The sequence below is a fragment of the Stegastes partitus genome, unplaced genomic scaffold (genome assembly GCF_000690725.1).
Source record: "Stegastes partitus isolate 25-593 unplaced genomic scaffold, Stegastes_partitus-1.0.2 Scaffold841, whole genome shotgun sequence".
NCBI classification, from domain to species: Eukaryota; Metazoa; Chordata; class Actinopteri; family Pomacentridae; genus Stegastes; species Stegastes partitus.
The window spans coordinates 181,869-195,621 of NW_007578572.1; the positions used below are offsets into that span (position 1 = coordinate 181,869).

The following is a 13,753-nucleotide window of genomic DNA, read 5'->3' on the forward strand; positions in this document are numbered from 1 at the left end:
CTCTGGGTGCCACGAACGTCAGAACGAGACTTTATGGCGAATCATCTCAAGGTTGTTCAGACATTTCAGTCTGAACCGAAGTGCTGGGCTGAGCCTCACTGCTAGCATGGCTGAAAGCAAAGTTTTAGTCCAACTTTAAATGACCTCCAACACATCTTTAGTGCTTGTTCTTATATATGGACCCATGTCTGTTCTGCTGCTGATGGGTGACAGATTAAAGGAAAACCTCCCCTCTACAGTAAGAGGATCTCATTTTGCTGGCCTGATCTGAGCCTTCTTAGACAGAAAAATCACTCAATCAATACAAACTTGTTCTGAGGAATCACCTTCATCCTGTGACGCCTACGATTTTCATCCTGATGAATTGATGTTGCCTCGATCCAGAGGGGGGTTCAACAATTAAGTAAGATTGTGGTGTTCGATGCACCAACCCCTCACACAATCTCCCCAAATCAATCAGTATCAAAACACCAAATTATGGACTGTCCTTTGGAAGAATGGTGGTCCGTTTAGGTTTTCCTTTAATTTATCACCCATTTGTACCTGCGACAGACAAACATCATGACTAGGGCTGTGCTTTAAAGCCTTTCCCTTTGAGGGGGGAAAACTCCACCCATCTGGTGCTTCAAGCTTGATAAAACAAGCACTCTGCATGTTAAGATAGAAAATGTTGACACCTGACACAGCCAAGTGTCCGTGTGGTGGTGCATGCTTTGGTAATACTGCATATGATAAAAACATTATGAAAAGTCCAAAACGCTGAAAAAGAACAAGTTGCGTAATCTCATATCACAAAAAAACAACGATTTAAATGATAAATATCGAGCTTCGCTACAGCTCCCCTCCACCGGCTGACCTCGTCAGGCTACATGTGGAGGCAAAGAGCTCGGCGTCAGTCTTCAAGTGCTGTAGATGTGCTTCATCAGGACTCCTTCTCCTCCTGGTTCGGTCCAGGATCGCTGAGGCAGCGTGAAAGCTTCAGCTGCTCCTCCTGGTCGTCCTGCGCTTTGGGTTTGGGCTCGGCGTCGCTCTGATCGGGCCTCTGAGGAGACTCGTTGAGCAGCCTGACGGCAGCAGAGCTGGGCTTCGTCTGAACAGATCGATCTCCGGGACTCTCAGAGTCGTCGTACGTAAAGACCTGATGCTCTGGAGAACACAGACGGAGGCTCATTAGTCTACATGCAGCCTGTTTTATTTAATAGTTTTTCTTATTCTGTCTCCCCTCCAGCTCTTATTCCACGTTTCTGTTGTTTTTCTTTTCTTTCATGTTATTTTTTTGATTTTATTACTGTATTTGTATCAGATGGTTTTTGATTTATTTATAATGAAATTCAGTATTTTGTGTCTTCTTTAAGCCTCAGGAATCAATTTAAAAAGTGACACCGAAGTCCTGAAGGACAGAAATGTCAACATCAAAAAACAATGCTAGAAAAACATTACACATAAATATATGATCTACACCAGTCCTGATCATAATCATCAAATATTCATTCATTTTCAGGATTTTAACCCTTTCAATGCCGGTTCGTTTACATTTTGTCAGTGCTGTTTGTTATGAGAAAAACACTGAATTCCAAATACAAAAAAAAAAAGACAAAATCTAATGGAAAACACTAAAAACGAACATTTTGAAGCCAAAGCTACAAATATAGCAGTTATAATGGGTTTCACTGGGGATATTTCAGTTCTTAATAAGGTCTGAGTTTAGCAGTTGTGTGTACAAAGGTTGTTATTCATGTCTTATGGAGGCTGCGATTGAACTTTTTTCAAAATCCCCTCCTAAATACTTTAAGTAATTTTTATGCCAAATGCGTAAACACAGCCAAAATTAGCTAAAAATAAAAAATGTAAAGGACAAAAGTGTCCTCATGGGTGCGTGACGGTTAATCTCTTTGACTTTTAGGCAACGAGAAAAAGGCTTTATCCTCCACAAACTTTATGGAGCTCAGCCTGATTTGGCAGAGAGGCTGCAGGCTGACAAACACTCCTTCCTAACCAACAATGAAATGAGTAATATTGTTTATTTATAAGGAAGATGTTCAGTCATGTCCCTCGGCTGCTACTCAGTTCATCTGAAAATGTATAATTTCAAAGTAAGACGAGTTCTGGGCCTTGGACTATATGTTCATTTAATTTTAATTCCATTTTTATTAACTCTCATTTATTTAGCTAGAGCAGCTCTGCTCAAAGCACCATCTCTGTACACATGTATTTTTTTTTTTTTTGAAGCTGTAAAGATGATTTCTGGACGTTGAACTGACCTGATTCAAACCCGACCTTCCTGACCGGAGGCGCCTCCTGACGGTTTGCAGGAACTGTGAGGTAGTGACTCATCTGTCAGCGGGAAACAACAGTTTGTTCACTTCACAGCTTAAAAATCAGCACATTAAGTCGACATTTAAGATTCACTTCAAGATTCAAGATTCTGACAACATCCTATAAATTCATGGCTATTTAAAAAACTGTGTGTCAATGTAATGCGTATATTTTGCATTCTGCATGATGAGCACTTTTACTTTTAATTTGCTGCTAATAATTTTACTAAAATAAAAATTCAAACACATGACTTTTACTTACTTTTAGTATTTAGTCAGTATACCGTTTTTCTACACTTTACCATAAACTGCAGATATTTAAAATGACGTCTGTGAAGTTTTAGCTTAATTTATCAAATAGACACAATTTTCAAAAAAACATTGAAGTTTGAAGCTGTTTTAATGACAATATCTCAGCAACTATTAAAGATAAAAAGCTGAGATTGTCACTGATTTCTCATCATGTCATTGATTCAGAATCTGCAAAAGTTAACTAGTGAATCAAATAATCTGTGATTATGTGTGAGTGGAAATATGAAACTGGTTCTCCAAATATAACTAAGAATATGTTTTTTAATGTAGGTGCATTTTTAACCTTTGGGCACAGAGCAAACTGTTACCTGATATACTTCATATACTACACTTTATCACATTAAGTACTTGACACATCAATGCAAAACTTCACAGATACCATTTTAAATATCCATCGTTTATGATTTTAAAAAAAAACAGTTTCGGTCAAATCAGAGATGGTTGAGAAGAAGGAAAACGATGATTTTAGATGGAATAACCTACAAATAAAAACTGTTTTTGAAAGAAATCTTACTATTAGAGCCTAAAATTTTTTGCAAAGTTCTGCAAAAATAACATTTTAATCAGCTTGAATTGCCGTCAAGTTTCCATCCATCCATTATCTATACACCACTTAATCCTCACCAGGGTCATGGGGGGCTGGAGCCTATCCCAGCTGACTCAGGGTGAAGGCAGGTTCACCTGGACAGGTAACCAGTCTATCACAGGGCTACACTTAGAGACAGACAACCAAGCACACTCACATTCACACCTACGGACAATTTACAATCACCAATTAACCTCAACATGTTTTTTGGACTGTGTGGGAGGAAGCCGGAGAACCCGGAGAGAACCCACGCTGCACGGGGAGAACATGGAGACTCCACGCAGAAAGATCCCGGCTGCCCCCACCGGGACGCAAACCGGCGACCTTCTTGCTGCGAGGCCACAGTGCTACCAACTGCACCACCCTGCAGCCCGCCGTCAAGTTTCACATCATTTATTCTGACTGAGATGTTGAACAAACTGCTTCTAGCTACAGTTTACCACCGTTTCCTCACTGGTGTCCCCAACAGTCAACGTGAACTGTTTAGTCCTTCCAAGGAACCACAAAGAGGAACTAGAAGTACATTTCCAAATAAGCGGTCGGTTTTAGCAACACATCCACAGAATCGAGAGTGTGTAGAAACTCACCCTCCTCTCCATCGCCACCCGCTGCTTCCTGAGGCGAACCTCGCTCACGTTGTCCTCGAACGGGTCGATCATCAGGTCGTGTCGGCTGTACGAGCGAAGCTGAGGAGAGAAACGCAAACCTCGTCACGACCTGCACGCGAGCTGAACTCACGGCGTCCGCCAGTAAACCGTCCTCCTCACCCTCTGCCTCGTGTTCTGCAGGTTCGCTTTCAGGATCTTCCTGATCTCCTCCTCACGGCTCTTGGAGACGCTCGGTATGACTCGTCGGCGGGGCGGCTCTCTCGGCTGGATGTTTCTGAAGAGAAAAATAACCGAATAAACAGATGCCGGACACTCAATTTGGTCAAAAACAATAAGTCACTCTGCTTTTTAAAGGACCTTTCATGTAGATTTTAAAGCACAAAATGAGCCGTTCTCAGGGTTTGTGCTGCTTCATTTGAAAATTCTCCACTTTTTTGAAGCAATAAGAGGAAAAATTATGAAATAATTCACAGTGAAAATGAGAAGAATAGGAATTTATGCAGAATTAAAGTTTAAATCGGTTCCTTTCACTCATCTATAATCTTTTATCATTTAAAAAAAAAACGTAGTAGGAGCAAAGAAAAACATGCACATTTTCAAAATTCAGAAACAGGACACTACATTTGATCAAAAACAATCACTTATTCTGCTTTTTAACGGGCATTTCTTTTAGATTTTAACTGCCCTAAAGCACAAAATCAGCACATTGTCTGCAGCTTTATTTGAAAATTTACACTAATTTCAGGCAACAAGAAGTAAAATCATTAAATAATTCACAGACAAAAATGGAAATATAGAGTAAAATCTTAAACAATAATATGAACTTGTGCAGAATTAAACTTTAAAGTTGTTCCTACTGCTCATCTATAATCTTTTATTATTTAAAAAACGTAGTAGGAGTAAGGAAAAATGTGCAAATTCTCAAAATACAGGAACAGGACGCTGCATTTGATCAAAAACAATCACTTATTTTACTTTTTAAAGGACATTTCTTTTAGATTGTAACTGCCCTAAAGCACAAAATTATTAACTTTATTTGAAAATTTACACTAATTTAATGCAACAAGAAGTAAAATCATCAAATAATTTAAAGACAAAATGATAAAAAAAATTATAGGAAACATGAATAGGATTTTGTGCAGAATATTTTAATTGATTGTTTCCTCTTATCAACAATCTTAATTAAAAAATGGAGCAGGAGCAAATAGAAATGTCCCAATTCTAACTGTACAGAAACAGGACATTAAGCTTATTATAGTTTTTACAGGATTTTAATCGTCCTGGAGCACAAAATGAGCTTAATTTATATTTCTGGGTTTGTGCTGCTGCTTTATTTGAAAATTTAACATGTTTTCGAGGTAAAATTGTAAAAAATAATTCACAGACGAAATGGAAATATGCAGTAAAATCTAAAAACAATACGAGCACTTCGGCCAGAATTCATGTTTATTGGTTCCAACCTCTTGTTGATGATCGTTTTTACTTCAACATAGCAGGAGCAAAAAAAAAAAGTGCAAATTTTTTTAACAACAAACAACTTATTTTACTTTTTAAAAGGCATTTCTTATAGATTTTAATTGCCTTGAAGCACAAAATGCTTCTTTATTTGAAAATGTGCACTAGTTTCAGGCAACAAGATGTCAGATCATTAAAGAATCCACAGAGAAAACGAAGAAATGCAGTAAAATGTGAGAACAGTGACAGGTTTTTGTGCAGCGTGACTGTTCCTAACACTTATCTATAACATTTTCTGCTTTTTTTTATCAAACAAAACACAGAAGCAGCAAAGAAAAATGTGCACATTCTAGTGTTTTGGACTCCAACTCTACTTTCTCAGTTGGGATTTTTACATATTTTCCTCCATACAAACCATTTTCCAAGTCGTGGACTCCACCCAAACACTTTTATAACGTTTATTCTGCCACTACGGTGCAGTTTAGTTCCGTTTATTAGGCTTTCAGCAGAGCAGAAGCTCCTCTGCTGCATCCTGCGGTTTGCAGAAAGCCATTACAATTTGATAGCGCGCCATTAAGACGGAGCAGACTCGACTTACTGCATGGAGACGGAGGACGCGACGGTGGGCAGCTTGGCGGCGTTCCCGCTCTCCACCAGCATCATGGCCTGTTTCAGCTCCATCTTGTTGTAGAAGGAGATGAGCTGCGGCTCGGTGGAGCGCTCGCCGGCGATCAGACACTTCTTCACGTACTTCTTGTTGAAGCGATTCAGCCTGAACGCAGAGGAAACATCCTTCATTAGGTGTTTAAAAAGTCTTTAGAAGGTGTTTCTGCTTCACATAAAAGGAAACTTGTGCAGATGTTTTTCTGTCTTTACTGCCCAAAGCAATACAATAACGTTAAATAAATATATTACAATGTAGGTAAAAGTCCTGCAGTGAAGATGTCAATGAAGAGAAAACTGGGGAAAAACTGAAAGCATTTAATCTAGAAACAGACTCGTGTGGCTGTTATTCTGTTCTACATTCTATTATTAGATTAATATCGGCGATGCATTCACGTGTGCGCAGCGCTTTACTGGTGCAGCTGGTTTCAGTGGAGATCGTTTTAAAAACATTTTGTACAGGACAGGACTTAATGAATATTTTACTTGTACTGATTCTGATTAATGTCCTGATGAATGAACTGATTGTTAAAAAAATGTAGTAATTAATGAGAAATGTCCTCAAAGTTATGCTTGTTTCTGTCAAACCAACAGTCTAAAATTATTACTAATAAGTTTAAATAAATTAAAGGAAAAAAAGTAATGCTTAACATTGCAATTATAAATTACATTTGGGAAAAAAAAAACCCAAAAAACATTAAAGGATTACAAAATTATGTGAAATGATAAACTTATGAAACAGAATTTGCACGACTATCAAAGTACCGTTGATTAATCAGTTTATTATCTTATCATTTCAGCTTTAAGTTATTGTATTTTTTTAAAGTAAAAATCTGAATTTTGCACATTAAATGGCACAAAAGCTTTAAAATTTCCAAAAATGAAACTAAAATCTCCCCTCACTCGTCTATTTTCTGATCAGTTGCTGCGCCTACGTCCTGATTTCTCTTAATCTCTTAATCATGAGAAAGATTTTGATTTGCTAAACAGCTTATTGTGACTATGAAGCACCAAACCGTTGCGTGTTATTAACCTCAACAGCACGCAAAGATTGAAATCCTTTGAGAGGAAAAGCATCACACATTTTATATTTTACATCTTCACTATTGTCCTCCCTCGACAACTTGCGCAACAATAAACTTTAGAGACGATTCTAGTTTCTCAAAGCAAAACATTTGCTCTTTCCTAACAGAGGGCCGATTAACTTAAACATTTTAACTGTTGAACTTCACCACCAACCAGCCTGTTTTTAAAGCATTCTGTCCGATGCCACTTTTGAGGAGACGTGTTCAGCAAAACCTACTTGTCCTTCCAGTGATGATGTCCGTAATGACCACAGATGTCCTCGATTCCCGTCAGGAGATGATCCAGGAACTGAAGGAGGAATGAGTTTGTGTCAGCTCACATAATTTAATAATGAACACAAGCGGCTTTTAAGAGCTTTAAATCAATAGCTCGATTCTTCATGTCTCACACTTAGCAAGGACTTGTGTCTGTCAATGTTTTTCTGTTTAAATAAAAATAAAAACCATGGACAAAGTGATCTAAAATCTCACCTGTGTGTGGATCTCCTCATTGATTGATCCTTTGCTCTCCTTCTTCTTCTTCACAGCCAGAAGCTCCACCAGAGGCCTGATCGTCATTCCCTGAAGGCACAAATTGAAATATATATTTTAAAGATTCTTTTAAAGACACACAAACACAAAACAACATCATTTTATATGATCAACTGTGGTCCGATTCCCAAATAACTTGATGCAGTTGTGTAAAAGTTGTTGCAACTGCTCCTCATCACCACTAGAGGCCAGTAGAGACCACACATATGACTTATTAAGAAAAAATACATGGAATTAAAAAATACAGTTTGTAGTTTATTTTAATAGAAAATCCCATATTGCCCTATGAATTATTTTAATATCTTGTGCTTTATAATGTGCATAATGTCGGTTTTTGGTGTTTCCTTATTGCTATATCTGTATATTTTATGTTTTTGATTCATCCAATGCAAATTAAATGTATGTTTTGTGATAGGTATGATGTAGTTTAGCATAACTCTAATACAAAAACTGATGCTTCACACAGAGAGTACAGTCTATATGTCGAAGATTTTAAAAAATATGAAAAGAAAAGAAAAAGACACTGCTGCTATTATTATTTTTAAACATGAATAATTTGCTGTTTTTTTTTTTTTTTTTGCCATTTTTTCATCACGTATTTCCTAAAAATGTCATCATAAGTATTTGCATGCAAACGCTTTTAATCTTTGCAAATGAAAAACAACAGCGTGAGCGTGTTCACCTGCACGAACACAGTGAAGAAGATGACGGTGATGATGGCGGTGAGGAACATGTGCTTCATCTTGCTGTCGGTCAGCACGAAGCCCAGCGAGAAGGCGATGGCGCCTCGCAGGCCGCCGTAGGCCACGATGAACTGGTCCTTCTTGGTCAGTTTCACAATACGGAATTTATTGATGATGGACGTGAGACCAATAACTCCTAAAAACACAGAAACAGAAAACATTTATAAAACACAGGATGGAGAATAACAGCGATACTATCATTAATCCTGCCCTGCAAAATGGCAAAAACACAGCAGCTGCACAAGTGGTCAAAACTTATTTTAAATGTCTCACCTCACCATAGAAATATTACAGCAGAGCAGTGTGTAATTTATGATTAACAGTAAGTCCGACACAGAGGTAAAAACTAAACTACAGCGACTGCTCTCCAGCTCTTGACGGCTAACAAAAGAGATTCAGCTAAATCTAGTTTTAGCCACTTTTGCCTGTTTTATAGAAGCTAAAAAGCTGTTTTTTATGCTCCAACATCTTTGTAATTCATTTTTCTACACAAGTAAATAAAATACAAGCTAAATTTAAAATTATGTCTTAGAAATACTGTAACAAAACTAGTCCTGCTACAGGCTAACTATCTAAATGCTAACTAGCTAAATGCTAACTAGCAAACATTAAATAGCCTAGCTTAGTAGGATTTTTTGTGCCAAAGCTGTGTTTAAATCGCATATTTTAATGTATTTCTGTTATTAAACCTGCTTCTTGGTACAAAAGGTCAAAACTAAGTGAAGACAAAAATCTTTCAGATGTCTTACTTTACTATAAAAAAATATATATATCAATATACAAACTAGTAATTAGAGTTATGACACTGGTTTTGTATTACAACACGTCTATCATTAGCTAAATTTAGTTATTCAAATGTTTCAATTAGAATTATTCAAAATAATAAACACCAATTATAAAGATTTATAATAAATAAACTGTTATCTACTTATGATGAGTGAAAAAATTAATTGCATTGATTGCAATGCAGCTATGGTGATAGCTAACAAAGGAGATCGAGTTAAACTGAATTTACCTAATTTTTTAAAGGTTTTCCAGAAGTAAAAAAATCTGTTTTGATGCATCTACTGTATCTCAGTATCTGAGTTTGTTATCCCATATATAAATACCTCTAAAAGCTAAATGTTAAACTATATTATAGAAAGAAAGAAACCAAACTACTCCAGTTAAAGGCTAACTAGCTAAGCGTTCCCTGGACTAGCTGAGCTGAGTAGCCACTGAGGCTAGAGGACTTATTGTGATTTTTTTTGTGTGTAAGCTGCCTTTAAATCACTTATTTTAATATATTTATTTCACATTTATTTACTAAAGGTACTTTTTGGTACAAAAGGAAAAGAGAGCTGAAGAAAATGTCATTAATCATCAGCAGAAATGCGAAAACATCTCTTCTAATATCAATATTTCTTCTCTTTGGTGTATTAACCTTAGAATGTCAGTGACGTTTATTTAAAAAATAAAATCCCAGCAGTGTTATTAGTCTAAAAAGTCCAGATAAAACGTGTCTGACTGTGTTTGGCTCCACCGACCCAGAACTCTGGACACCAGACAGAGGAAGACGGTGAAGATGACGAAGGTCCAGTTCCAGTCGTGAGGTCCGGCCACCGTGGAGACGCCGAGGAAGATGAAGATGAGCGTCTCGCTGACGCTGCTCCACATCTTCAGGAAGTATTTGACAGTGGTGTAGGACTTGTGGGAGATGTTGGCCTCCACGTACGGCCGCATGATTACACCGCACGCAATCAAACTGTTCAGGAAAGAAAGAAAGGAAGAAGGAAAAATGAACTGAAGAACCCAGAGCGATGCTTCTGTGAGGTCTACAGCTGCATGAGACAATATTTGTAATATCACTAAGGTGTCAATCAGTTTGTTTGTGACTTAAATCTTTTGTTTGACGGCATTAATCATAATCTTAGTAAAGGTTGATTTTTTGTTGTTTAAGTTTCTCAGTTGTCAAAACTGGTGTCTAGATCATACAAATGCAAAAATGTGGGTCAATTTGTGCCATTTAAACGAGCGATGTTGGGCTACGTCTCAGATTTATGTTTGTTTCCAGAGTTTCCTTTTTTACTCCAGAACTAAATCCTGTAAAATATTTTGGCTGAACTTGCAGAACAATGTGTGCACTTACAACATCTTACTTGGAAAGTCAATTTAAGGGTTCAATATGTCAAGAAATATAACTTCCACACCCAAGAAATTGCAGCAAAGACTATATTTTAGTAGAAATATAAATAAATAAATATATATATATACACATAGAGGAACTTTCTGGGGCCCCAACAATACCCTTATTTAAAAATTTTGCACTTTCTTCCATTTCCAGGGGCTAATAACTGAAGATTTGGCTTCTGTTGGCATCATTCATTTAAGTCGGATCTGCTGGAAACTCTTCTGTCTGAGTCCTCAGCTAATCTTATGTCTGTAGGAGTTATATTTCTGGAAATACTGAACACTTAAATGGCTTTTGAGAGTTTAAAAAGTGGAAAAAATTGACAGTTTATCTACTTAGACCGAAACCTACATCACTGCTCTGAAAATGTTCTAAATCCACTGTCTTCTGGATCATAAACCTGCTAACTCGGGTCGGTTTTTATCTTCAAGGACGACGTCTGAGCGCCGATCTACTCACGACATGATGCCCGACAGGTGGAAGACCTCGGCCGACAGGTAGGCCATGTAGCTGTAGAGGAAGACGAAGAGCGGCTCGATGACCCGAGTGTGCGACGTGAAGCGGGAGGTGAACGCTCCCAGGATGCCGTAGATGAAGCCGACCATGATGCCTCCCAGAGACACCACGAAGAAGCAGACGACGCCGAGGAGGGCGTCGCCGATGGAAACGGACCCTTCGTGGGAAAACTCCTCAAACAGGTGATAGAGAACCTGAGCAGACAAACACATGGCAGGCTCGGTTACGGACCGCTCTCATTTTATTCTGGTTGTTTCTACATACTGTTGATCGATATCGTGGCCGACTTTCGGCTACAGAAATGACTGCATCTCTACTTCCTCACGTCTACAGCAGGGGTGTCCGATCCTGGTCCTCAAGGGCTGCAATCCTGCATGTTTTAGATGTTTCCTTCTTCCAACACACCTGATTCAAATGATCAGGATCATTATCAGGATTCTGCAGAGCTTGATGATGAGCTGATCATGTGAATCAGGTGTGTTGGAAGAAGGAAACATCTAAAACATGCAGGATTGCGGCTCTCGAGGACCAGAGTTTGACACCCCTGGTCTACAGCATTAGGAAGTATAAAGCACTTCCGGAGTCTGTATCTCACCACAGTGACGGCGTCGTTGAGCAGCGACTCTCCGAACACCAGGATGTGCAGCAGCTCGTTGATGTGGATCTCCTCGAACACGGCGAGGACGGCGACGGGGTCCACGGCCGATATGATGGAGCCGAACAGCAGGCAGGACAGCAGGTCCACGTCGCCCAGCCCGGCGCCCTCGATCTGGCAGACGGCGAACATGGTCCCGCCCATGAAGAACACGTTCCACAGCGTTCCCAGGACGGCGAACACCAGGATGGTGCCCATGTTCTCGGTGAAGGGGCGGATGGGCAGGAAGTAGCCGGCGTCCAAGATGATGGGAGGCAGCAGGTAGAGGAAGAAGAGCTTGGAGTCGAGCACCGGGGCCTCGGCTCCCTCCATGGCTTTGATGGTTCCGCCCACCAGCAGGCCGACCACGATCAGCAGGCAGCTCTCCGGGACAACGTGGGAAACTCTGGGAATGATGTGGAAACCTGCAGACACAACAGCAAGGGTTTAACTCTCCAAAACTACAGGAAACCGGTTAATATCTAATTAAATGTGCATTTATCGAGCAGAAACACCAAATATTGTCTGGACCCAGACTCTCTAATGTGATGTTACCTTCAATTGTTTGGGTTCCCCCATTACTGGAAATCAGAAACTTTTTGGTTTTTAAAAGTTAATCTGACAAAACAATTTTTTAAGATGATGAAGACAAGGTTTTAAGATGCCACCTTGTAATTTCAGCCATTTTTTAAGCTAAAATAACCAACATTTTACTCTCTAAATAACGAGATTTGCTGCTTTTCTTTGTCTTTTAATCACAGAAAAGTAAATGAATTTAATTAACGATGAATCCTGGATATTTGATCAGGCAAAACAAACAGTTTAAAGATGCTGTTCAGTATTTTCAGAAGTTTAAGTTAAGTTTGATTAATGGAAAAGAACTTAAGATATTTTTCAAGAGGACAAAAAAAAAGAATTATTCCAACTTCTGCTGCTGCTGCTTTCCTTTTTCTTTTAATTAAGCTAAATTTGGAAAACAAGAAATTTGAAGACATTTAAAAAAATATTTTCAAATGTTTTATAATAAATAAGCGAGTGAGTTGATTTACAGAAAAAAAAAAAAATCTAAGCAGACATTTCTACAATTGGACGATTCCATTCTCTAATACATGTGAATTCTTTGTCTTTTAATCATAGAAAGTTAAATAAATTACATTTGGATCTCAGATATTTGGTCGAGCAGAAACAACCACTTCAAACCCATTTTTTTCCCCACTGTTTTCTTATTTATTATTATAAATAAACCAATAAGCTGACAAAAATAAAAAATAAAATTACAAACAGTAGCAAAAAAAAAAATCTGCTTTAATTTGCATTTTAATTTTAGAGAATTTAGATTTTTGATATTGTTTCAAGCAAAAACAAGCAATCTGAAGACATCTTATATAATAAAAAAAAAGGTGTGAGTCACTTCATTCACAGAGAAAATCTTTTGTTTGGGGAACAGAAGCAACACAAGAGAATCAGTCAATGCAAGGTTCTCTGCAGGATGTTAAAAATAAAAAAAGACGTGATGAACATGAATGATTTGTACCCAGTCCACATTTAGTAACAGATCTGTGTGTGCATCACAGCAGCAATAACATCCTCATGAAATATACAAGATGTGTTGAAAGCGGCTCAGTCTTCTGCTGCAGGCGAACGAGGAGGCGTCTGACAGAAACAAGACGTCTGTTTAAACGTATTTAATGCACATTTAATCTGGAACTCTTCAGTCATTATTTGAAATGTAAAAGCTGCAACTAAAGCTTGTTGATCTGTTGAACAGGTTTAATATCTCCTATGAAAAGAGATATTACATTTATCTTATCACAGCTGCCTTTATCATTATGTCATACATCACAAACACAGCGTCAACAGTGGTCGTGTAATTACTCTCTCTGCCAGAAGAGGGAGACAAAAGGTCCACATGGCAGGTTCAATGTAACGTGTTAAAAGGCCGGCTTGAATAAATGTTTAAGGCAAAATCTGGGACAAAAAAAAAAACGTCTAAATCATCCAAATTACACCATTTATCAGAGCCTGAAACTGAAAAAATGGAGACAATTGTCAGAGATTTTAAACTTCCTCACGGCCCTTAAACTACATTTTTATCAAATCTAAACTTCAGATTGTGGTATTTTAATTAAAAATTG

General features: G+C 38.1%; 1 protein-coding gene across 1 annotated transcript in view; it reads right to left on the reverse strand.

Moving 5' to 3' along the window:
• Positions 1-760: 760 nt before the first annotated feature.
• Positions 761-13,753, reverse strand: part of slc9a1b (solute carrier family 9 member A1b) — a 19,965-nt gene continuing 6,972 nt past the window's right edge. The window contains exons 2-12 of the mRNA XM_008292890.1: positions 11,580-12,043; positions 10,928-11,178; positions 9,825-10,042; positions 8,238-8,434; positions 7,496-7,585; positions 7,243-7,313; positions 5,875-6,048; positions 3,981-4,095; positions 3,801-3,899; positions 2,262-2,334; positions 761-1,146 (exon numbers count right to left, since the gene is read on the reverse strand). Coding sequence (XP_008291112.1) covers positions 923-1,146; positions 2,262-2,334; positions 3,801-3,899; positions 3,981-4,095; positions 5,875-6,048; positions 7,243-7,313; positions 7,496-7,585; positions 8,238-8,434; positions 9,825-10,042; positions 10,928-11,178; positions 11,580-12,043 — 1,976 coding nt within the window. The 3' untranslated portion in view covers positions 761-922. The remainder of the gene's footprint in view (positions 1,147-2,261; positions 2,335-3,800; positions 3,900-3,980; positions 4,096-5,874; positions 6,049-7,242; positions 7,314-7,495; positions 7,586-8,237; positions 8,435-9,824; positions 10,043-10,927; positions 11,179-11,579; positions 12,044-13,753) is intronic.